Below are 24,533 nucleotides of genomic sequence, written 5' to 3' on the forward strand. Positions count from 1 at the left end.
ATGCCATTTTACGAATGAATAAAACATAATTCACTAAAGTTAAGAATTTAATATTATCAAGTCAAAGAGAAAAAAAAAACACATTATCTGAACAAGAGACAAAAAGCACATTGCAATACTAATAAGTTCGTGATTTAAATATGCATTCTTTTGAATCAAAATTATAGTGTTCAAATTTATCTTATTCATAATTAGACTAAAAATTATGTAAAATGCGTTAAACAACATTTTTAGTAATAATTTAGTAAAAATTTAATTAAATTTAAATTCAATAGTGTTTGGCACTGAAAATAAAGAAGAATGTTCTAAAATATTCTCCCTGGTGTATAAATTTTCAAAGTATTATTCAGCTCTTTTGAATTTTTATTAGTATGCGCAGATAATTTTACATTAAAATTCTAAGAAGTTCCTTGTAAAAGTTAGAAATTTATCATGTGCTATTGCCTAATTTTAAAAAATTAATTTTAATGAAAACACTAATATATTACACTATTATACAGAACTAATCTACACACTACAAAGAAATGATTACACTGAAATACTTAATCTAGCTTATTTCTAGAAAGTTACTCATGCTATTGACCTTGCTAACATCAATAAAAATTTTACGAAATAACTTAGCTTTCTTCAAAAGGGCAAGAGTTGATCTGATCAGCCAAGTTGAACAGGTAAAATGAAAAAAAAACAAAAAAATCTACATCCTAAAGCTGATAGTATAATTTACTTTGTTCTCTTATCATACTTGTAAGTTTGATATTGGTGGATGTAGAATTTCCATGTGATGTGCTCAGTATTTTCCTCAGTTTAAAATGTTACATTAAAATATACTTTATATAGCTATTAGTAAGTTTAATTGTTTTATATTTTATTTAATAAGTCAAAACCTTTTTAGTAAACAGGACCAGGGATTGGGAAGAATCAAAAATTGCTCTTTGTAGGTTCTAATAAATATAACAGAGATCTTTCTTACCACTAATTCAAATATTATTTTTCTTTTTAAAAATAGTTTTCACATCTGAAATATCCCAGTGGGTTTTTGTGATTTGTCTAATACACTATTTTGATTTATTTTTACTAAGCACTTCCTTAAAGCAAGACAGTATGATAGAGACATACCTGGTACATTGGTATATTACATTTACAAAACAAATAAGCAAACAAACAAAAAGTTCAACTTTTAAGTTTTATATTAAGTATAAATCAAAATTATTTATTTTAGAAATTTTGAAGTTAATAAGTGCAACTATATAACCATGATTACTAAAAAATACCTGTTCTATACTCCAAAGTACTTACACGTCCTCTCCAAATCTTATTAAATTCTCACCCCCCGGATTACTCAAGTTTCTTTAATGAGGACACACATTTCATAATGAAAGATACCATGCTTATCATTAGCTCAAAAGTTATTTGTTTTCTCTTATAATCTCGCTACACTATCACATTTCCTGATGTAGAATTCATTTGTTCAACAAATGATAACTGAGGCCCCAAAGTATGCAGGCACTGTTGTTGTGTGGGTCGCAACAACAACAGAGGCAACAATCTTGGCTCTCAGTCCGGTAATGTAAACCAGTCCAGGATGGTAAGAATAAATGGGAATCTTACTCCCCTCAGAAACAACACTGAAAAATGCACCTGTCTATTCCAGCTTTTTTCCAAATGAAAAAGCAATGGGAGCCTAACAAATCACTGCTACCACCATTCATAAGTGTTTCAGAGTGTGCCTGATTTTCAAAATTTGTTCTAAGATATCAGTTAACCATGTTTCCTATATAGTTTCTAGCCCGGTTTTAGACAGAACTATAGGAATCTGTCAAGCATATTATTTAAAAGTTATTGTAAGTTTAACATTTAATAAATCTTAGATTTTCCTAGCATAACCCTTTCATTTTACTAATTTATAAAAAAAGAAAGAAAGGAAGGAAGATGGAACTGTAATAAATTTCAGAATGTTTTACCAAAAATAATAGAATTTAATGTTGAGTTTTTTGATGAAGTCATGATTGTGAAAAATTTGTGGACTTCCTAGACATTTTAAAGTTGCTAGACATTATCGCAAAGAAAGACATGCATCAAATTGTAATTCCTGGAACTTATTACAAAATGGAATTTTTTATGAAACTATGCCCAAATTTCAAACTATTATATCTATGTAAGTTCATGGAAAAGAAATTTTTTCAAAATTACAATTAACAAAATTATGAGTAAAGGTAAATTGACAAATATGGCTATACTATTTATTGAACATGAATATACAAGTATCAGTTTTGATCCAGTCATTGGCAAATTTGCAAATTAAGTTAAGGCTCAGAAAATTAGTGTCATTATTTATTACTGTGATAGGCCAGTAAGAAGCTATTAGTGTTGTTCCCTTTCTTTAAAAACATACATTGATATAATTAAAACATGTTAATCTGTTAATTTTTTTCTTTCATACAGTATCCATTTCCTGTTTCTGCTATAACAAATTATTACAAATTTAGTGGCTTAAAACAATGCAAATTTATTGTCTCATAGTTGAGGAGATCAGAAGTTCTAAAAGGCATCTGCAAGCCTGCATTTCTGTGGCTGTATTTCGTAGCCTTCTAAACTAACTTCTAAAGGTCTTCTGCATTTCTGGCCTTGTGGCACCTTTCTTCATCTTCAATTCAGCAGGTAGTATTTTTAAGTCTCTCTCAACAAATCTCTCTCCATATATTTAATAAAGGCAACCTCGAATAAAATTGGAGTAGGAAAGACCTGGCCTGTAGAGAGAGGTCAGGTGCTCTACCACTCTATGTCAATTTCTCCTAACAGGAAGATAGCAGTTATTGACCGCAACTGGAAAAGAAGTACAGTGCACTCCTCAAAAGGTAGTTCAACCCCTTTCCTACCCCAGAAGAAGAAAGATTTTTCCTTTGCCCAGCAGCAAGCCTGGTCAACTGAAATGCCACAGCTCATCCAATGAGAAGCCATCACCACCTGAACTTTTACTTTCCTCCAATAACCTTTCATTTGCCTCTTGCTGATGGATTCCTTGTCCCATCCTCCTTTCTATAAAATCTTTCCATTTTGTATAACCACTCAAGAGTATCTCTCTGCTTGCTAGATGAGATACTACCTGATTCATGACTTGTTTAATAAAGCCAATTAAATCTTCAAATTTACTTGGTTAAATTTTATTTACTAACAATATATATCTTCTATCCTTTTCCCATCATGGTCTGAATGTTTGTGCCCCCCACCAAATGCATATATTCAAATCTAATCCCCAACATGATGATATTTGAAAATGGGGCCTTTGAGAGATGATTATGTCATGAGTGTAAAGCATTAATAAATGAGATTAGTGCCCTTGTAAAATGGACTCCAGAGAGATCCCTTGACCCTTCAGCCATGTGAGGACACAGTGAGAAGATGGCTGTCTGTTAAACAGGAAGCAGGTCCTCACCAGACAACAAAACCACTGATACCTTTATCTTGAGTTTCCAGCTTCCAGAACTATGAGAGATAAATTTATTTTGTTTCTAAACCACTCAAATTCTGTTCTTTTTCTGTTTTTGTTTTTGTAACAGTGCTGTTGGACTTAGACATGCTTTACCTCACTTCTCCATCATCCTGTCAATTTAACTGTAGCTCTAACCCATGTGCTTTCTTCTTATAAGGATCCCTTTGATTACATTGGACCCATCTGGTTAATCCAGGATAATCTCCTCATCTGAAAATCCTTAATTTATTCACATCTGCAAAGTCCCTTTTACCATATAAGGTACATAGTCACAGATTCTGGTGATGAGGTCAGACATTTTGGGGTACCTATTATTATGTTCTCCACAAGTATACATGTACTATAATATTATGTACTTATTCATTTATTTATTTATGGTATGCATATATACATGGTATGAATATATATATTTACACACACATATATATGAATACATATATATACATATATATATGTATATATTTCAATAAATCTAAAGTTTCATTGTATTTTTCTTTTGGGATAATTATTATCTTTTATTTCATTTCCTAATTATTATTGAAAATAATTTTGTAATTTGAGAAAAAGGGGATATAAAAAAATAATTAATCCTGGGTATCAAATATTCTAGCTATGTTAGAGAAACAGTCTGCTATATGTGTCTTCTCTTAAATAAAACAAATAAAATAAATATTCATGAGAACCATTTGTGGCTCATTCTTTCAATTAACTTTCTAATTCAAATACTATGTACGTATCTGAAAAAAATAAAGTTGCAAAAACTGTATGTTATTCATAAAACATTTTTTAAACGTCAGATTGAAAATGTTCTATAGGGGGATACTGTAAGATTTTTTAACATTGATACAGTAAAAATGTCTACTTACCATTTTGGTAGAAATCAAATTTTCTTTTGTTACTTATCCATTTAGAAGACGTCTACATCACTTCCCTGAGATTATAAAGTAAAAGAATGTAGCAAAATGTGTTCATTAAAAACAAAATTTGTAACAGCATATGGAGGTACTGTTTTACTCCCTTCTCAAAGCAACTAAGATTAATGAATAAAGAACAAGTGGCTGACATAAAACATACCCATGGGGGTGCCAACGCCATAACCTTTGGAGTCTATAAGGCCACCAATCTGTGTCAGGTTACAATTCCGCTGAGTAACAAATTCGATGGTTGTTGACTCCATTAGGAAAGCATAATCAGAGGTGAGGACTCGCTGGATTCCTTCTTCATTACTTTTGACGAGCACTGACTGCCTTCTGCTACTCATAAAGGCCCACATTTTGTCATACGTGGAGATTTTTGATTTCTGGGGGAAAATAAAATACAAAAGAAAGATATTCCTTAGTTTTTATAGGATCCTACAATATTTTGATGGAATTGACTATATTTAGTTTACTCATACTACCTTGTAATTGTATGATTCATAGTGATATCTAAACAGAAAATCAGAATCTGTGTAAAAAATTTCTCATAACAATTCCTCATCCTATTTCCAGGTATAGTACAGATTTACTTAACGAATATATCAAAAGTGTCTTAATGTTCAAAAGTGTCTTAATGTTCAAAAAAGTAGTCAATCATAGAAGGAAATAAAAAACAAAATAAATAAGATAAATAAGGAGGGTCTTTTGTGCTTGTATCTGACATGAGTGTCTCATGTTTATAATTTTATCTTTCAACATTACTATAACATTAATTTGAAAGAGACATATACTGGATACTAATCGACCCTGTAAAAATTCAAGAGGTTATTTTCCCCGATTTTGTTGACTATAAGACAGATGTCACATTAACCCCAAGGATATACAAATATATATGTAGGTTGAAGAGATGAGAGAAATTCATTACAAATAAGGATATTAAAAATAAAAATGACTATATTTCCACTGGGACACACTCTGGGCAGCCCAGAACTCCTTTTAGCCTGCCTCTGGACCACAAGAAATCTATCATTCATGTCTACTAACTAACTAAAGATTTCTGGACCAATAAAATTGAATAGCTTTTATGTCCAACTGAAAATTCTCAGTAGGGCTTTACTAGGATTTCATTACTAAGGGAAACAAATGGGTTTTGTTCAGAAAGCACTGGTAAAACATAAACATGAAAAGGTTAGCATGTGCTTATGGAAAGCTCATCTGTGAAACACTCTAGTTTAATTCTTATACAATTAAAAAAATAATAATATTAAAGCTACAAACACAAGGAGGATGTTCACCATGCTAGTTGTTCTGCTATAAAACGTCAAAACTATTTTCAAACAAATAGATATGCAATCTTTTCACACTTTAAACATACTTTTAGTTCTACATATGCCAGGTCACAAATGTGGTATTAATATGACTTCTACTAAAAGGCAGGTGTTAAACAATATTTAGAAAAATTCCAAGACTATTTCAGTGATAAAATGGGAAGAAAAACCCTAAATTTATTGGGGAAAAAATCTAGAGGTACTTTATAAAAACAAGCATAACATTAGAGCTAAGAGAGGGTGAAAATGTAAGCTTTTGCTCTCTGGTGAAACGAAAACATGCTAAAAGGCCAACGGCTTTTTTAAGCTAAAACACTTAGAATAAAATTATTAGGATTACAAATTTGTACAGCTATGGCGGTGTGTCAATGTCCTCAAGTAAAATAATCAAATTTGGGTAATAGAAAAGAGAAATGCAAGGAATATTTAAGATTATGATGAAATTATTATTGGAATAATTAAGACCAATAGTGAGATTTAGACTCATTTGGTTGTCCAAATAAATAACACAATAAGGATAGTTAAAACAAATTCACTTCTTTTCAAAGATCAGAATTTTTCTCCTAATGTTTTGGGTTAAGTGAGGCCTAAATATCAAATAAAATCAATATTAGAGTTCACCTGCAGATCAAAGGAATTTTATGTTAAAAAAATTAAATTGGACCCAGCTTTTGGTGTAATGAATCTGAGACTGATAATAGATAAACAATTCCATAAATGATAACATTAAAAAAAGTGTAATCAAAACAGCACAGTTATCACTTCAGAATTTAAAATGTAACATCTTCAATGGAGAGGGATAATGCAATGTCATAAGATGGGTGTTCTGAAGCCAAACGAAGCAGAGATAACCCATGAAAGTCATTTTTACCTGTATTGTCTGTAAATTGCCTAGAAGCTCTGCTTTGTCAGGTACAGGAACATTAGAAATCAATGTTTCACTTACACGATTTCCCAATTCACGATAACACGTTCCATCTATTGATGAATTAATTTAAGTAAAACTTGAGGACTAGTGTTTTTGTCCCAAAGAAAGGGAAAACAGAATGTTTACAATGGCACTCACTATTTAAATAGTATAATAATGTGTTTTTATTTTTAATAGTAAAAGTAGTACTTTCTAATTTAAACACTGTACAATAGAAATAATTCTAAAAAAGTACATTTTAACAGTACATGAATGTATCCATTAATATTTTGCTGTGATTGATGTAATAAACACATCAATTTTTTTTAACAAAACTGAAAACTAACAAAGACATTTTAAATCTGCCCTTTACAAATATATATAGTTTGATTTTAAATTAATGGGAAATGTAGTATTATTTTACATTTTAAATATCTAATCTACAATACTAACCTTTAATTGACAAAATAAGGATTTCACAAAATACATTTTCATAGAAAAGGCTTGGAACACCTCCAAGACTAAACACACTAATATTTTATGTCCAATAGTACTTTCCTAGAAAGTACTATTTATTTATACTCATTTTAAAACTAATCATTTCTTATCTTACATCATTTTTTAAGTATATCTTGATTTACTTCTGATTTTCAGGAATCTATTGTCTATGATTTTTGTACAGCTTCACTCATCTTTCCTGTTTGCAGAAGACATGAGGATTTCTAATTTTACTATAATTGCAAAATCATTTTAGATAGAAAAGTCACACAAATTTCTCTGTTTCTCATAATAAATATAAAAACCCAAATAAGAAATATTTCAATGTAGAAATATTGACTGCTGGTCACACACATTCTATGTGGCTTGTCTGCTTATTTTGTTGCCATTCTTTGACCGCAATTTCCAATTTAGGGCAGTCACTTCTTTGCACCTCCACGTAAAACATAGCTACGTACAGAAAAGATATGGAAGATAAGCTGTCACTACCTTTGTAGACTCTTTGTGTGTGTGTGTGTGTGTGTGTGTGTGTGTGTGTGTGTGTGTGATATCATTCAACGCTTACCTCTTTCTATACAAAGTTGAGAAGGAGGACTAATATTCAGCATATCCTGGCAATTTTAATACTTTCATTATTTTTGGTAGTGAAGAGAGTATAGTGCATCACAAGTATGTCTATACAACCTGAACTTTACTGTGTAGTCCTTAAATTTAAAGTAGCTAAGATGGTGTACAAAGTATTTGAAAAAAGTATTTCAAACAAACTTTTAGGCTGAATGCAAAGCAAGGGATTTTTTTCCTATATAAATCTCATAAATAATTGATTACTTATACTTAAGTAATATATAGGTAAATTCTGAATAATGCAGGGCTGAGTCACAAGTAATGATCACTAGTTCTACATTTCTTATTAATGTAATATATGTTCTGATGCAAACCACTGAATTTCTTTGTATTTCAGTTTACATAATAGTCAAATCTATTTGCCAATCTCACAAAATTTTTGTGAGGATCATATAAGCACACTATGCAGTATTAAGATAATTTTGTAACTCTATTTTGTTAAAGAGAGCATAGTGCTATCAAATGCTTACATGTTACTTTTGTTAAAAAATACCAAGAACTCTGGCAAAAAAATGGTAAATTGGATATCATATTAAAAACATGTTTTGTCCTATGGCATGATACCACAAAGCAAAAGAGAACAGGGCAAAGTGCAACAAAATTTTGGAAGATGGAAGCAGATGAATCAGAAGTGAGTTAACCAACCTTTAGAAATCCCGTCCTCCACAAAAGTTTCAGAGATCACATTTCCAAATCCCTCCAAAGCCAGAATGATCAAATGTTTAATAAACGTAGAATTTATTAAGAGACTGTCTTAAAGCAGTTAATCCTCAGAGTTGCTCTCTATCTCTCAGCAGCAAGGTGACTACTTCAGCCCACCTTGGCAGAGAACTAGAGATTATTTTCTGGAGAGGGAACAAGATTGCCTTGGACACAGTTGAGCCAGAGGAGACCATATTGAAACCAGAAGGAATAAGGTGAAACCTATAGCCATGTTGAGAACAGTCAGCCCTGTATCTGTCTTAGTTCTTAGAATTCCTCCAGTAAGAATAATGGAAACATTTTTTCAAGCAAAACTGAAGGGCTTCAAAGAGATAATGGTGATGATGATGATGATGATGATGATGATGATGATGATAATGATGATGTAATAATAACAATAATAATAATAGTAATATTAGTAATCACATATAAAAAAACAGCATGTGCCAGATATTATTCTAAATCATTTATAAATATTAAATTGCTTAATTTTTACAAAAATTCTACTCTGTGGTTGGTATTTTAGTACCCATGTTACAAATGAGAAAACAAAAACACAAAGAGGTTAATAGTTTGCCTAAATTCACGTGGCTACTCTGTGGCAAAACCATGAGTCTAACATGGACAGATTAAGTACGGAGTTCATAGTCTTAATGATCAATTCTGTCTAAAGACACATATGAATTTCCAACAAAATGACCCTATATCACTATACAGTGAAGTTCATAGTTTGTCAGCCTTGAGTAAGCTCCCAGAGCTTGAAGTGAGCTTCTTTAGAGTCCATTATATATTATCAAAAAACCAAGAATTTGAAGGGAGTTTCTAACATGAAATATAAAGACTAAAACAAAGAAAATAAACCTCTTGATAGAGGTAAAATATACTGCCCAAATTAAAAAAAAAAAAAAAAAAAGTAAGTGCACTCTTGAAAAAAACTGTATTCAGAGAACAAATCCATATTAAAAATATGATATCAATATGAAAACGTCAAATGAAAACTTGGAAAATAAAGTTAAGGAAATCTACAGAGAAGTAGAATAGAAGAGTTTAAAAGACAGGATAAAGGGGGAAAAATTCCCTGAGGAAGTAAAAGCACTGATATTTGAAGGATGAGTCCATGTCAACTACATTTTGAGAGGTCAAGACCTTTCTCAACAGAGGGAAAATCAGTTAAGGGATGCTATTTTGGACATAAATGCTATAGGTTGGGGTAATTGAAGATAGTACATAGGAATATGATACCAGAATATGATGGAGAAATACATAAGGGATGACTAAGATGAACTTACCATTTATCTCAGCTTTCTGAACTTTAGGCTTCTTACTGCCTCCAGGCCCCTGACCTTACTTTTACCCTGACACTTACAGAAGTCAGATGGTCCAACCACTGAGCTCCCTACACTCCTTTTTGTTTAGAAAATGTGTAACTATAAATTCTTCTTCTTCTTCGTCTCTGTCTTCGTCTCCTTCTCCTCTTTCTCCTTCTCCTTCTCCTTCTCCTTCTCCTTCTTCTTCTTTACATCTTTGAAAGGTAATCCTATTTTTTTTAAAATCCTCTTGTCAGTTTTATAACCCAAGACCATCTTTCTTAAGGGCCAAAAAGCCATCGTTTTGTAATGAAAAAAGATAGCACCTCTATCATCCATTCTCTGTGGGATGATAGAAGTCTAACTTATGTGGGCACCTTGCTCCAAATTGTAAAACTACCTCCTGTCATGAAGACACTAAAAGTTTATTTTTTCCTTTGGGTAAAGTCAATTAGCAAACCATGAATGGCTATGATGCCTCTCCATCACAGCTCATGAAAACTTGTCCACCTTTAAATACTTTTATCCCAGCCCTTAAAAACTCCAATTTCAGTGGAGTTGACCTCAGACTAAGTTCAGGCCTCTTTCCCTTATTGCAATAGCCTTGAATATAGTCTCTCTTGCCTATTTAAATTTTTCCAGCATAATTTTTGCTTTGACAGGGCCAAACCACTCTTTCATTTAAAATATAAGTATTGAATTACTCAGATATATTGCCTGTCCCATGTGGGGAACAACTGTAGATATTGACCAGGTTCCAAATCATTGCAAATAGTTAACATGCAAGGACATCATGGATATTTGTATTCATCATAGGAGCAGAGAGGAGTCAAAGCAGATATGAAGCAAATTTGAGGAGGCAATCACATTTGAATTTAGAAGAAACCGCTAAAGCTGCTATGTGGAGAATGGATCAGCAGTGGCAAAGGTAAATGTAGGAAGATAAATTAGGAGCATAGCAGCAGTCTAGGTAAGAAATTAGGAGCATAGCAGCAGCCTAGGTAAGAAACAGTACAGGTACTGGGAAAGTGCTGTTGGAAACAGGAAGAAATCTAAAAACTCAAGGTGTGTGTGTAACGGATAATAATTGGTCATTATTGGAATATAAGAAGTAAAGATTTAGGTTGACTTCTTGCCTTCTGATTAATCTTGAGAGCCACTGAAAGAGGAAAAAACTGAAAGAAGTTTATGTTTTGGGGGGAGAAAGTTCATATGTAGTAACTTTGGAGTTGAGAGGAAAAGTCAAGACTGAAAATATAGCTTTTGGAGTCCTCTTGAATATAGAAGACTAAATATTGGATGGATGAGAAAACAATTATAGAGGAAGAGGAATCCTAAGGTCAAACTTTGTGCAATTTGAATTTCAATGGCCGACAGAGAAGACTGAGTTTGCAAATGAGATAGAAAAAGAATAAACAGAGACTGAGAAAGAAAATCTGGAAATTGTGGTGTGGAAGAAATCAAGGCAAGAGAATATTCAGTGAGAAAGTGGTCATCTGTAGTGATTTGACAAAAAAACAAAAGAAGAACATGACGGGAACTGAATAATGTCTTTGGATTTGGAAACAGTGTTCTTTGATTATTTTAGCAAAAGCTAACTTAGTGGAGTGGAGCACTTAGAAGTAACACTGAAATAGATTAGGAAAGAGGAACGTAAAATGGAGCCAGTAAATGCAAAAATAAATAAATAAATAAATAAATAAATAAATAAATAAATAAGGCACTGAAGAGGAAACAATGCAGGGTAGTGCATAGAAGAAAGTTTAACTAAAATTTTCAAAGACTGCAGATATTTGTGCATGTTTAAATGCTGATGGGGAGAATTTCAGGAAAAAGGAGAGATTTAACATGCCAGAGAAAGAAAGAACAATCAATAATGCAAACATTCTAATAAGATGAGTCTCAAGAACAATAAAAAAAGATTTAAAATACTGCAAGTGCCTTGATCTCTGAATTCAAAGTATTGATATTAAACACATGTAGAATTATACTTACACTCTAAGTTATATTGTGTAAGGATGAAATATGAAGCTTTAGCTAAATTTATTTTTAATAAAATAGAAAATTGTGGCATGTTTTCAAAGTGAAATAGACTACAGGATCTATTAGTTTGAAATCAAGTGCTGGAAGCTACACAACTTAAAGATTAGGAATCAAAATTCATTTAATGTCAGCAAGGAAGTAATTAAAATTAGAATTAATTACATGTAAATATGTGAAGTGTGAAAGCTGTATATAAATTTAATAGAAAGGAAATATCCAGCTGCAATATGAACTAGTTGTTGGTGAAAGACAGGACATGTTGAAAGAACCACCTGTACTATGTTGGGCTCAATCTCCTGTCACGATGGTTAGTTGCAGCAGTGCAGTAGCTACTGATCATGGCTAAGGGATGTGATGAAATCCTGGGATGAAGACTCAGCTGCTGAGCTGAAATGCACAGTCTTTGAAGGTCCTCTGACCGCAGTGAGGCAGAGACTCAAGATAGACCACCAGGAAGGACTCAAGAATTGGGACGCAGCTTGGCCCTGTGCATTGCTGCTGCCAAACTGACTAGAAAAGACTGTCCAGAAGAAATATATTATTTAAGAAAAATATGAAAATCAAAAACCAGGTAGTTAGCTAAGCATGAAATTATATAATTCTCTGTAAGGAGAGAGCTAAGATAATGACAAATTAGAGCATAACGGAGAAGCTGCTCAGAGTATAGCCAAGTACAAAAAAAATAAATAAAACAAGAAACTAAATTAGTGGGGGATGAATATAAAGAATATCGCGTTTCACTCCTTTATTTCACAGATGAGAATACTAAGGCTATTTGATAAGACAAAAGAATTACCAGAAAAGATAGATTTGTAAAGAGAAACATGATGCCAGTACACATGATCTCATGATTTTATGGAAATTTTTTTTTCATTTTTAATTAAATTTATTGGGGTGACAACATTAGTAAAATTATACAGGTTTCAAGTGTACATTTCTATAATACATCATCTATATATCTAATTGTGTGTGAGATACTTTCTTTGGCAAAACTGTGAGCATTCCTAAGTATTATCTGTATAGTTATGCTGTACATAGTAATTTGGATAAAGTCAATCAAAATAAATTAAATCACGTCTCAGAGATATTTCTTAAAATGCATATGAATATCGAAGCTCTACAGAAAAGAATATTTAAATTTTTCTAAATAAAATTATCTTATTTTCTCATGTAACTGAACCCTGTCACAATGAATACTAGAATCAATTTCTTTTTCTTCTTTTTTTTTTTTTTTTTTCTGTGCCCCACATTAAAGACACTTTTCTTTTTATGTTAGATTGGATGGATTTAGGAAGTCAATGTTCAGCAGTGTTTATTTTATCAAAATGCTGAGGCTCATAAGCTGATTTGATTTCTGCTACATCAGCATAAAACAAATAAAACCAGTCTATAATGCACTGTCTTTTTAGAACAGCAATTTTCCTGGGCTATGAAACAACAATAAAAAAAGAAAAGAAAATATTCTTGTCAAGAATAAACTTACAAAGAATAAGAACTATGCTTTTTAAAATTCACAGATGCCAAATGATTTTGTGCTTTAAAAAGAACATTCAGTGTAAATACCGAAAATAGTATTTTAAGCATATAGTTAATGATTTAAAACTTAAGGATATATTAGCATTAGCTTCTGACAGAACTCTAAATAACATTTGCAGCCTGAAATCATTTGGCAATTTGCACATCTCCAGTGCCTAGTGGGTTTAGGCAACATTTCCTGAATATTTTGGAGAGAGATTTTAAAACATGTAAGATATTACTGTAAGGATAGGGCTTTGAAATTTTATTTCTATCCCTTTTGAAATGAGAGCTACCGTGTTTCCCCAAAAATAAGATCTAGCCAGACAATGAGTTCTAATGCATCTTTTGGAACAAAAATTAATAGAAAAACTTGTATTATATTATATTATATTATATTATATTATATTATACCCAGTATTATATTATTATATTATATCATATCATGTCATGTCATGTCATGTCATGTCATATCATATCATATCATATCATATTATATCAAATACCTGTTCTTATATTATAGTAAAATAAGACTGGGTCTTATATTAATTTTTGCTCCAAAAGACGCCTTAGAGTGATTATCCGGCTAGGTTTTATTTTCAGGGAAACACGGTAACAAAGCAAGGGTTACTATTATATTATTTCATAGATCTTTTTTTCTTATTGAGGACAGCATGTTTTATAAATACAAAGCCATATTTAAAAAAAAATCTTTGGCTGAAATTGAGTACACAAATAAACTCTTCACCTCTGTTCATTTTGCTTGCTGTCAAATACAAATTTAAATATTAGAACCATCTTGTGCTCATTGGATTTGTTTTTATAAATCTGTCAGAGCCTAAAATATGATAAAAAAAATAACAGTATCAATGTTTTCATGACTTCTGGAAGCAAGAATTTAAAATTAACTTTTTAAGTATGTTCTAAAGGAAAGTTAATTTCCAATGAGTTGGAAAACATTTAACATAAAATTTGTTTGAAATATCATAAATAACCACAAAGCACCAACAGTACAAAGAAAATCCAGTACTATTCTGTAATATGGCTTATTTTATATAATATTAGAGGTGTTGACTGCAACTCAGATTCCTTAATGAAGTTAATCAAGTGGTACAATACCCAAAGCATCATGAAGTAACCTAAAAAATACTTTATATTAGAAACCCATCTCTTTGGACTTAAAGAAACATTCATGAAAAAAAATGTTTTATCTCCTAAACCATAAGATCTGGTAAAATTAGCTGAACTTTGGTATAAGGATAAATATAGTGAAATATCTAAAAGAAGAGGTAGTAATTTTTGACCATTTTTCATAATCAAAGTAAATTTGGTGGTATTTGGCACTTACTCAAATTATTCCTTTTCAATAATCTCCACATGAACAATTTTGTTTCTAACATCAACTTCAATATTTTGTTATAAATGCTATAATAATCTTATTTTGTTTTGAAAAGTCAAATGTAATAGTTCCTAATATGGGGCTTGAAAAAAGCCCATACCGAGGTATCTCTTAGTAGAGGAGAATTTGGCTGAGATTTGCATTTTAATTTTTTATTACAGTAAATAAATTACCAACAATACTGGAACATATGTGCCAGGTAAGAACAGCTGAGCCCTATCTGGACTCATGTGACCTTGGTCACTAGGAAATTAGAGTTAATTCAGGAAAACAGGGCTGAAGCCATATGGGGTTCATATCAAAGGTGGATCTGAGGGTAGTGCAGTGATCTGAAAGCATTTGGTTGTTAGCAAACCTGTCAGTCCTTGGACTAATTCTGGCAGTTTTGTCTCAAAGCATCTGCAATCTCTTAAAACAGGAAATTTGAAGGGAAGGACAATGAAACAGAGGGAATTGCTCTTCTCGGTGTTACTGAGAATTAAGAGAGAAATAAGAGTGTGACTGAGCATAACATGATAAATACAAAGCAGAGCAGTTAAAGCAATTTGGTGCAGTTAAAGGCAGTCATCCTTTTCAGGGATTTGAACCAGTATTTGATTATGCATGCTGCATCATTTAAACACACTCTTCTTTAAATGAGATATCTTGAACTTTCCTGGTCAAATGTTTTCTTTTGTTTCAAATAACAGTAATCAGAAATTATCATTTTGACAATTTATTTTTTCCTTTTTTTTACTGAAATGGGAAAAAGAAAAGTTTATTTTTGTGCATGTCATCTAAATCTACTGATTATAGTAATTAAAATTGGAGAAGGGACAAACTAAAGCCTAAACAACAACAAAAACCTTGGGATATTTGTGCCCCCTGAATTTGCAAGTTTACTTCAGAAGAATATGCCTGCTGGCAAGCTAGTTTCCTCCCTGAGAAGCATGCTTCATATTTCAATTTCTCCCTCCGTCATTTTCTGTTTTTCTTATTTAAGGCCTGGACAGTGTCAACATAGAGGTGCAAGGTCTCGTCCAGAGCCATACCCTGTGGAAGTGCTGTCCCCTGTGCTTGTCAGTATCCCATGGGCTTGGGCTGTGTGAGGTCAGGCTGTGGACCATCCAGCTCTACTCTCTGTTTCTGAAGCTCCTCGCTGTCTGCCGCGGGGCTGACCTCTCCAGCTCTAAGGCAAGGGCTGCCTGCTTCAGCTTGCTTTTGCTGGTCAGAATCTTTTGAACTGTGGCTTTGAGACTTTGGATTCTACCATTTGCTACTTGTACTTGCTCAAGGAGATCAAAGTTCTGTTTGTGTAAGCTGCTCTTGGTTTCTTCTAATTTGTCCATTCTTTGGTTGTCAGTGAGAGGAGAGAAATTGATAAGTTCTTCTTGAAGCACATGGTACTCAACTTCATAAGCTTGTAACTGTTTAGAGATGTCCATCTCAAACACCTGATTGATGGTCTTTTCCATTTGCACCAAGCCCAGGTTGGGTAGTATGTTTTTTTTATAAAGTCAGCTATGGTTTCTAGGTTTTCATGCTGTAGAATCAAGGGCTTATGCCTTCCCAACTGACTTAAAGTAACTTTAAATATGACCTCTGATCCCTGAAGAAAAATCATATCAAAGACTCCAGCCACAAATACCAGTGGGAACGGTTAGACAAACACCACAAGATACCAGAGGGCAGCCTAGAGACTGGGGTCCGGTCTTGTGCTCCTAGAGGTGATTGCAGAGCTCTCTGTGGTAATCGTGAAGAAGCCTCAAGAGCTGGTACATCTGGATCTGTAAAATAACTATGTCTGGCTGGTACTATTTCCTCAGTGCCCATCAAACATCAGAAACTTGAGCCTCTTCCTTACCCATGTGAAGCAGCAAAATACCTGCTACAAAGCTGAGACCTTGGCAATATCCTATTTCTTAGTCTAGAGGCCAATAGGCCTTCAACATGCTGTAAAATAACAGTTGCCCTGCTCCCAGCTGGGCTGAGAGGTACGGAAAGGTTAGAAAGGTTCTGCCCAAAATTGATAAGAACTGTGTGCTGCTGGGAGGTGAGCTGTTTTAAGAGTTCTTTGGTGTATCCTCTGGCTGCTGTTTACTGGGACACTGGTGTTTGAAGATGGTATTGTTATGTGGAATTTCCAGATTTCACCCCGGTCATGATGTGGCCGACCTTGACCAACAACTGAATACCTTTTTTCGATGTCACACTTAATTTTGGATCTTCCTGGAGCGCTCAGCATTTTTCCCACACTGTGGTTACTTCTTTAAGATAAGGATTAATTTCTTCCTATAATCAAGCTTCAGGCACTTGTTCAGCAAATCATTTTCAGAGGCTTGCAGCTTCTGATTTTCCTTCTCCATTTTGAGGAGGAGTATCTGTTGTAGAATTGCCTTTTGCCACATTTCTCGAAGCTCTCAAGATGTCCTTTTTCCCTCCCCTCTGATACAGGGCCAAACGGTCCATCTTCATAAACTGGTTCTAATGGAAATCGCAGGGCAATCTCTCCTGGCTCAGAATAATCTTTATATTTTCTGGGAGAATCACATGCTTTCTATGCGGTTGCCTCTCAGAGGAACATCTGCTGCTTCCACAAGTGTCTCCGTGTCTTTGAAAAGGTATCGATAGCATCACCAAGATGGGTGGTTTGGGATTCAAAGTCTTTTTGTTCATGAGAAGTCTCTGTGCTCACTGAGTGATACCTCATAAGTTTTCTTTGCGAGACCCCTGAAGACCTATGAGCTGGTTCGGGGGGTTTCTGGCATTCCATAGGGAAACGATTCAGGGTGTTAGCATGCCTTCTGAAACCCTACTGGGGAGAGAGCAGGGCCCGCTCTTCTGCGGGGTGGCTCTCTGAGTCACTGGATATGTCTGCCATCTTAGGAGCTGAGAGCCTGAAGGAGCTCTCTGAGACCAGTAAGGCATCCTTTTCACACACAGATGGCTCTTTGCTGGTGTTACTTAAGGTGCCAGACATGGTGCTGTCCAGATCCAAATTGGTGGAATGCTCCTGAAGGTCTCTGGCTTTATTACCCCGGGACAAAATATTTTCTAAAGACTCTGTTTAAAGATCTTTTCACTTTGTTTTTCAGCATATCCACCCTAAATCAGATGGTAATTCACTTCCAGTAGTCTCTGCTGCAATCTGTGATGCCTGCTTTATCTCCCCAATACGGACGTGAACTTTTTGTTTCTCTTCATGTAAACATCTCAGGAAAGAAATCATCAGTTCATTCTCTGGATGCTCCTTTGACGGTCTCAATTTCCAAACCTCTTCAAAAATCATTGTTTGCTCCTGATTAATGTCAGGTGCTCCTGGAGTTCTAGTTTGGTTTCGGAAGAATTCACTCCCTCTGTCCATTCACAGAGCTTGTGCAGGCCCTGCAGGGGCAGCCTTCACACAGTGGAGCTGGTGCTTTAGTCTGCTCCACGGCAGTCACCGTCAAAGTCTGTTTCAGAGTCATCATAATTTCAACCAGAACTTCATTTGTGCACTGAAACACAAAGATGAAATGAAAGCTTCCACCTCCTGAAGACTCTCCGCAGATAAACCCAGAGTGGTCCACGTGTCTAATACCCTGAGAGCAAAATGGTATCCCCTTCAAATTTTTCTGCTATACTCTTCTTTGGTGTCAGGACTGATGAGGTACACTTCAGATTGACCAATTGTGATCATAGTTTGATTTTGCTAAGTATCTGTGGTTGGGCTGCACAATATTGTGCCCTGGTGAGACAGTTCTCAATTTCGTTTTCCTCAAAAGAACTGCAGAAACGACTACTTTGAAGGCTTCTATCTTGAAATTCCTTCTTACAGGCCAAAGAGTGCAGCCCAGGGAAGAGAAGGATTTGTGCTTCAGCCCTCTGGTCTAGCTCCCCACTCCCAGTCCCCTGGAGCACAGATCGGAACCTATCTGTGAAGGAAAATCCTCCCACAGGACTAGCAGTCTCAGAATTCTGGGAGATCAAGTCAAATTCGGCTTTCCTGCTACAACTGATGTGATTGAACTTCTCAATGCACATATCAGTTAGGGCTGGCAGGGACTTCTTGTGCGCCACCATCACCGGGCCACAGAAGAGCACCTTGAAATTCTTGGCAAATGTGTCCTCAAACTCCCACTGGCAATGGAGCTCTTCTTGGCAGTCAATCTTCCAGGCTGGGAGGGAGCTGATCTCACAACCTGGCTACCCAGCTGAACAATGTTTCTCTTCATATAAACATCTCAGGAAAGAAATCATCAGTTCATTCTCTGGATGCTCCTTTGACGGTCTCAATTTCCGAACCTCTTCAAAAATCAGTTTGCTCCTGATTAATGTCAGGTGCTCCAGGAGTTCTAGTTTGGTTTCGGAAGAATTCACTCCCTCTGTCCATTCACAGAGCTTGTGCAGGCCCTGCAGGGGCAGCCTTCACACAGTGGAGCTGGTGCTTTAGTATGCTGCAGGGCAGTCACAGTGAAAATCTGTTTCGGAGTCATCGCCAGCAGGGTGGCATGCCCCATGGAATCGCTGGAAGTAGGGGGGAGTCATGCCCCCCGCCCTCCCACCCCTGTGGAGGCGTGCTCCTCCTGGCTTATCACTGCCCAAGAGGTCTCTCTCACAGAACTGCCAGGCCCAGAAAGGGCAATTTTGACAAATGAAAAAAAAAAAGAAAGAAAACTGGACTTCACCAGGTGAACAATTTCTCAATTCTGTCTAATTAAAAACTTCCCACCAATTTCACAGACATGCTATAAGGAATAAATGAGAAAACCTATATAAATCAACTTTTACCAAGTTATAAAGCTCCCTAAATATGTAAGGATTTTATCCTTATTGTGAGTTTTATGTAATCAATCAATGGAAAAACAGAGTAACTCTATGAGAAGACTGTAGTATGTGCCAGCCACTACATTCTTATATCTTTGCCTTTACTTTTTGTAAAACTTACTATTTTTAGGAATACAGAAACATGCCACCTATCCCCCTACCCCATAATCTGACCTAATAACCCTAGTGAGCAAGATTAGCAAAAGTACCCTGAGCCTGGCTGAGGGAGGATCATTGACCAATGTGGCTTATATCCAACATGAGACCTTTCCAAGTAGGGAGCCTCAGGGACTCAAAAGTTTTATTTTAAATCTGAGCTCATTCGATTGATTCACTTGCTTACTCATTCACTCACTTGTTATTTCATTTTAATATTTATTGCACACCAGCTTGATGTAAAGGACGGTGCCAGGCACTGTGCACGCCAAGGTTAACCAAAAACAAATCATGCCGCTGTCCTAGCAAAGCTTAAAGTCTCCTAATGCATGGCTAGTAAACTAAGAATTTTAAAATGTTGTGATAAGTGCCATGACAAATGACAGCTGAGGTGGAAACTAAATTGATGAGTTAGGTATGACAGAAAGTCAGAGGAAGTAATTCCAATTCCTTAATTTAAGATTCAGTTCAGTCACAGTTTTGCTGGGCCTCACTCCTCCCTGTAATTGAAATTCTGCATTACGAATAGGATGGCCAAAAAAGAAAGAAGAGAAAAAAAAAAAAAAAAAAAAACATTTGAAACTCTTAAAATAATTATTATTTTTACTTTGTCAGCTCCTTTTCTATGGTTTCTAAACTTTTTTGGGAATGATGCAAACTTCATGATATATATTATATACACACATACAGACACTTATACTCATATGTATGTAACCTTATGTACATTAAACTATACACAAAATGGTATATTTTTTGTATTATTTGCTGTAAACTTATATACATTAAAATATACACCAAATGGATGTTTTATTTCTAAATAGTAAATAAATGACCTCGGTTGGGTCCTGGGGATCTGAGGAGAAGACGCAACCAGCTCTAACCACATCTCTATCTACTGGCTGGAAAAGCCTATTTGATCACAATAATCATGAATTTAATATGTATAAATAATCACATCATGACTATATGAATCACTAATCTAAGGTACATTTCAAATAGAAGAGCCATACTCTAACCTAAGGGCTTGAACTGGCCATTTTCTCCAGCTGGAATATACTTTTCTTCCAGCTGGCACGTATGAGTATGTATGTGTGCCTCACTCTGTCACCCCACTCTGATCACCATTTCAAGAGAACTTCTATGATTTACCTTATTTATAATTCCAGTTCCTCATTTACCACATAATGCCTCCTACATTTTTCCTTATTCATAGTATTTAATAACTATGTAGAATATTATATATTTCCTATTTTTATTTATGTATCTGTTCAGTTTCTATCTCCATCCCTACAAGATAAACTCTATGAAGTCTGCAATTTTTGTCCTGTTTTGTTCATCCCTAGAGCCTCTATACTTAGAACAGTGCCTGATATATAATAAGTATATAAATAAATAAGCAAAACATGAATAAGTAAATGAATAAATGTATTCTACCTATTGTGCTAGAATTTAAAAGATAGGTATTAGTCTAAGCTCTGCTATAACCAAGTTTAAATGATATTTGATGAGTAATTTCATCTCTAGAACTCAATTTGCTCATCTGCAGAATAAATGGGTAACACTATATAAATGCTAAGATATCTTTTATCAGAGATTGTCTGTATAACTATACATAGTTTGAAGAATAACTAGGCACATTCACTTCTTTCTTTCATATTCTGTTCATGGCTTAATTTAATAAGGAAAAGAATGACACTGGCCTAGTTTTAAAGAAAAGTGTAAAGAAAGCCCCATCATTACACTGCATAAATAATTTTAAGCTCTATTCCAATGTTAAATTGTAGCTTTAATGTATTCATAAAAATACGAGGATGTATTTCACATTTCACAAATCTAATGATGGGAAGTAGGATTAGTATCCTCTTTGTTTTTCCCCCCATTTTTAGATGGTCACTGTCCTATCCCCTTTTGAAAACAAAACAAGGTACAAAATCCTGATTTTTTAAGGCACATGCCATACAATCTTACTACAATGATTCCTCTTCATTTGAATGAATCTTTTATTCATTTTCTGGATATGGCCATAATTCCCAGAATATCATAGTACCCAGATATCTGTCCCTCCTCAAAGATGAATGTTTAACAACTGGCTCTCTGGAAAATAGGGTGAGACCCAGATTTGTAGTGTTTCCTGGTTTTATCGTTTAAATATTCCCACTATTGCCATTTTTAAGTATAGATATGACATCAACCAAACTATAAAATTCCTGAATATTTGATTTCTTCAATTTAATATAAGCCAGCTCCAGAACATCATTGCTCTTCCTTCACTGAAAGTCCTAAGTGATTTCTGTTCTTTGACAATCATCTCCAATGACTTTCTTTCCGGCACCTTAGCCTCCTAAATCCAATCATATAATGTTGTATTTATTAACACCTGAATTTGCTTTACTTTCAAAATCAATTACTATAGTATCTTACTCTATGATTATAATCCCTTTTTATCCTGGTTTACTATTCAACTTCTTTACTGGTCACATTTCCCAATCTCATTGGTGTCTCATGCTTATTAATGACTCTCATTCTAATTCATTATCTCCTTCTTTATATTCCAGTTTGTTCACATGAGTGTTCATGAACTATCATTTCAAAACTATTGTTACTAATACCCTAAACTCACTAAACTTTATTTTCTTTGAACCGCCTAACTAACCTCAATCCTAAATTAACCCAACTATCCACTTCCTCTGAATCTGTATCATGGCAGCACAGCATTATTGGAGAAAGTCATACTACAAAGGATGAGTTTAAGTGAATTCTAAACAGTACCCAGAAAGTATGTTTCTCTCAACTTATTCTCTACAATGTGCATTTCAACTGTCTCTCCTTTCCTGAAACTCAAAATCTTCTGTGGACTCATTCACTGTTGACAGTTGATCTTGCCTTTGCTTGTAAGGTACATTTTAAATAGAAGAATAGAAAAAAATGAAGACATGTATGGGAACAAAACAAATCTAAAACTTTCTTAGATCAAAAATATTCTTATATTGTAATCTCCCTGCTTCTCTTTTTGTTCTATTATCCTTCCTCCCACAGAGAACCCTTCATTTTATGGTTTAGATTTCACCACATCCTTTTGTCTTTTTCAGGAATCTTACATAATTATTTCTCTCCTATAACTCTTTTTTACCTGATTAGATTTAAGCATGCGTAAGTCTTTTAGATCTTAACTTCCTTTTTTCTAGTTAACATTCTTTCCCTCCAGAACGGTCTTTCTAAACCTCAAACTTGGTCACATCAACCCATGTTAATAGGGTTTATGATGAACTCTTCTTGATAGGACAGATTTATTTGGCATGTTCCCTCTGCCTTCCTAGACTAATTCTATATCCCCATAGTAGGTTGTAGCCAACATTTTAATTATACATTCTATTTAATGATTGATTACATTTTAATTATACATTCTATTTAATGATTGATTAATTTCTGTATTCTTCATGACTCTTGTTGAGTCATGGTTTCTAGGTATATCTCTATACCTAACACAGGTACTGACAGCAAGGCATTCTATAGATATTTGAAAGAATGAATGGTGTACACTAATGAAATCATAACTAGACAATTAGCTATGAAGCACGGGGTTACTATAAAAGGTATAATTGAAGATGCATCCTAAGGAAAAATTCAATAATACATTTTTTATTAATTCTGAGAGGTATCAACTATACATAAAGTCAGAGAATAGTTGAAGGAAATATTCAGATCAATTATAAACATTTATTAAATCTCATTTTCATGCTGATAAGTTTAAATAATAGGCTAATTACCATTAATATTGTAATCCATTAAAGGAAGACTTGGGTCAATATTGCTACTGATAATACAAGGAACACATATTCTTAGCTGCTTTTCTTAAAACTACTCTTAATTGAGAACTTACTATGTACAAAATGCTACGCTAAGCATTATAAGAACACATAGTTAAATCCTCATGTCCATCACAAAGATGAGAAAAGTGAGATTAAGGTAAATATCTAGAACAAGATTTAAAGCAGATTCTTAATTTATACACTAAAGCAAGTTGCTGTGAGTTTAACAGTAGACAATTTTGCTGAAATTGCTTTTCTGTAATTGGTCATTTTATTATTTAAGACAGTGATTTAGAGATAAGACAAAATATACTTTCCAGAATAAGTACTTAAGATGAAGCAAAATAGAAGCAAGACAAGAGTTTCAGGCTAACAGATTAAACAATGGTAAGTTTAAAAGTAAAACCCCCAAATTCCTTTGCAAAAGAATAATATATGTAATGAAACCTCCCAAACACAAAAAATCCTGTAGAAATACAAAAAGAAAAAAAAAAAAGATAGAAAGAAAACTACAGAATGATATGCATAGTACCTTTCAGTTGAATAGTTTTCAAGAAGTACCCTTTGAAATTAATTTCAAAAATGATAATTTCAAGTATGTGTTAAGTGATTCCTAAATAAAACTAAAATTAATCATAAGAGGATGGTAAGAATAGTCTGAGTGTGTACATGTGTGAGATACACTGGCAACCTGTTCCATTCCCATAACATCCTCTAAGCAGGCTTAAACCCATTAGGGAGTGCAGGAAAAAATATTTTAAGCAGGTGGAGGCTAAAATTGATTGAATCCCACGCCAATTTATATGGAACATGAGTAAGTATCCACTATTTGCCAGCATGGGGTTTCTTCCACACAGCAGTGGCTAGAATAGGTAAGGCAGGGTAGCTATACAGTTACATGGTTTGTTATTTGACACTGTCATCTAGCAAAGGCAATGGGAGAAACAACCTGCAGGTAGCTTAGAACCTTAACACTTTTGCATTGAACTAAAATTAGTTTCCACATGAGAGCATCTTTTGTTTTGACACAAATCTCTACTAGAATCATCTGTC

The 24,533-nt window shown here is 34.1% G+C and overlaps 1 protein-coding gene and 1 pseudogene across 3 annotated transcripts in view; both read right to left on the bottom strand.

Annotated features, from left to right (window-relative positions):
• Window positions 1-24,533, bottom strand: part of GRIK2 (glutamate ionotropic receptor kainate type subunit 2) — a 606,408-nt gene that overhangs the window by 26,883 nt on the left and 554,992 nt on the right. For both annotated transcript variants that reach the window (XM_081036880.1, XM_081036881.1), the window contains exon 15: window positions 4,565-4,790. In XM_081036880.1, coding sequence (XP_080893006.1) covers window positions 4,565-4,790 — 226 coding nt within the window. The remainder of the gene's footprint in view (window positions 1-4,564; window positions 4,791-24,533) is intronic.
• Window positions 15,790-19,208, bottom strand: LOC308490850 (TBC1 domain family member 1-like; annotated as a pseudogene). Its single transcript has 2 exons — window positions 19,086-19,208; window positions 15,790-18,894 (listed from the first exon to the last, which is right to left on the bottom strand). The product of its transcript is annotated as a TBC1 domain family member 1-like (transcript).

Source organism: Rhinolophus hipposideros, assembly GCF_964194185.1.
Source record: "Rhinolophus hipposideros genome assembly, chromosome: 3".
Lineage (NCBI taxonomy): Eukaryota > Metazoa > Chordata > Mammalia > Chiroptera > Rhinolophidae > Rhinolophus > Rhinolophus hipposideros.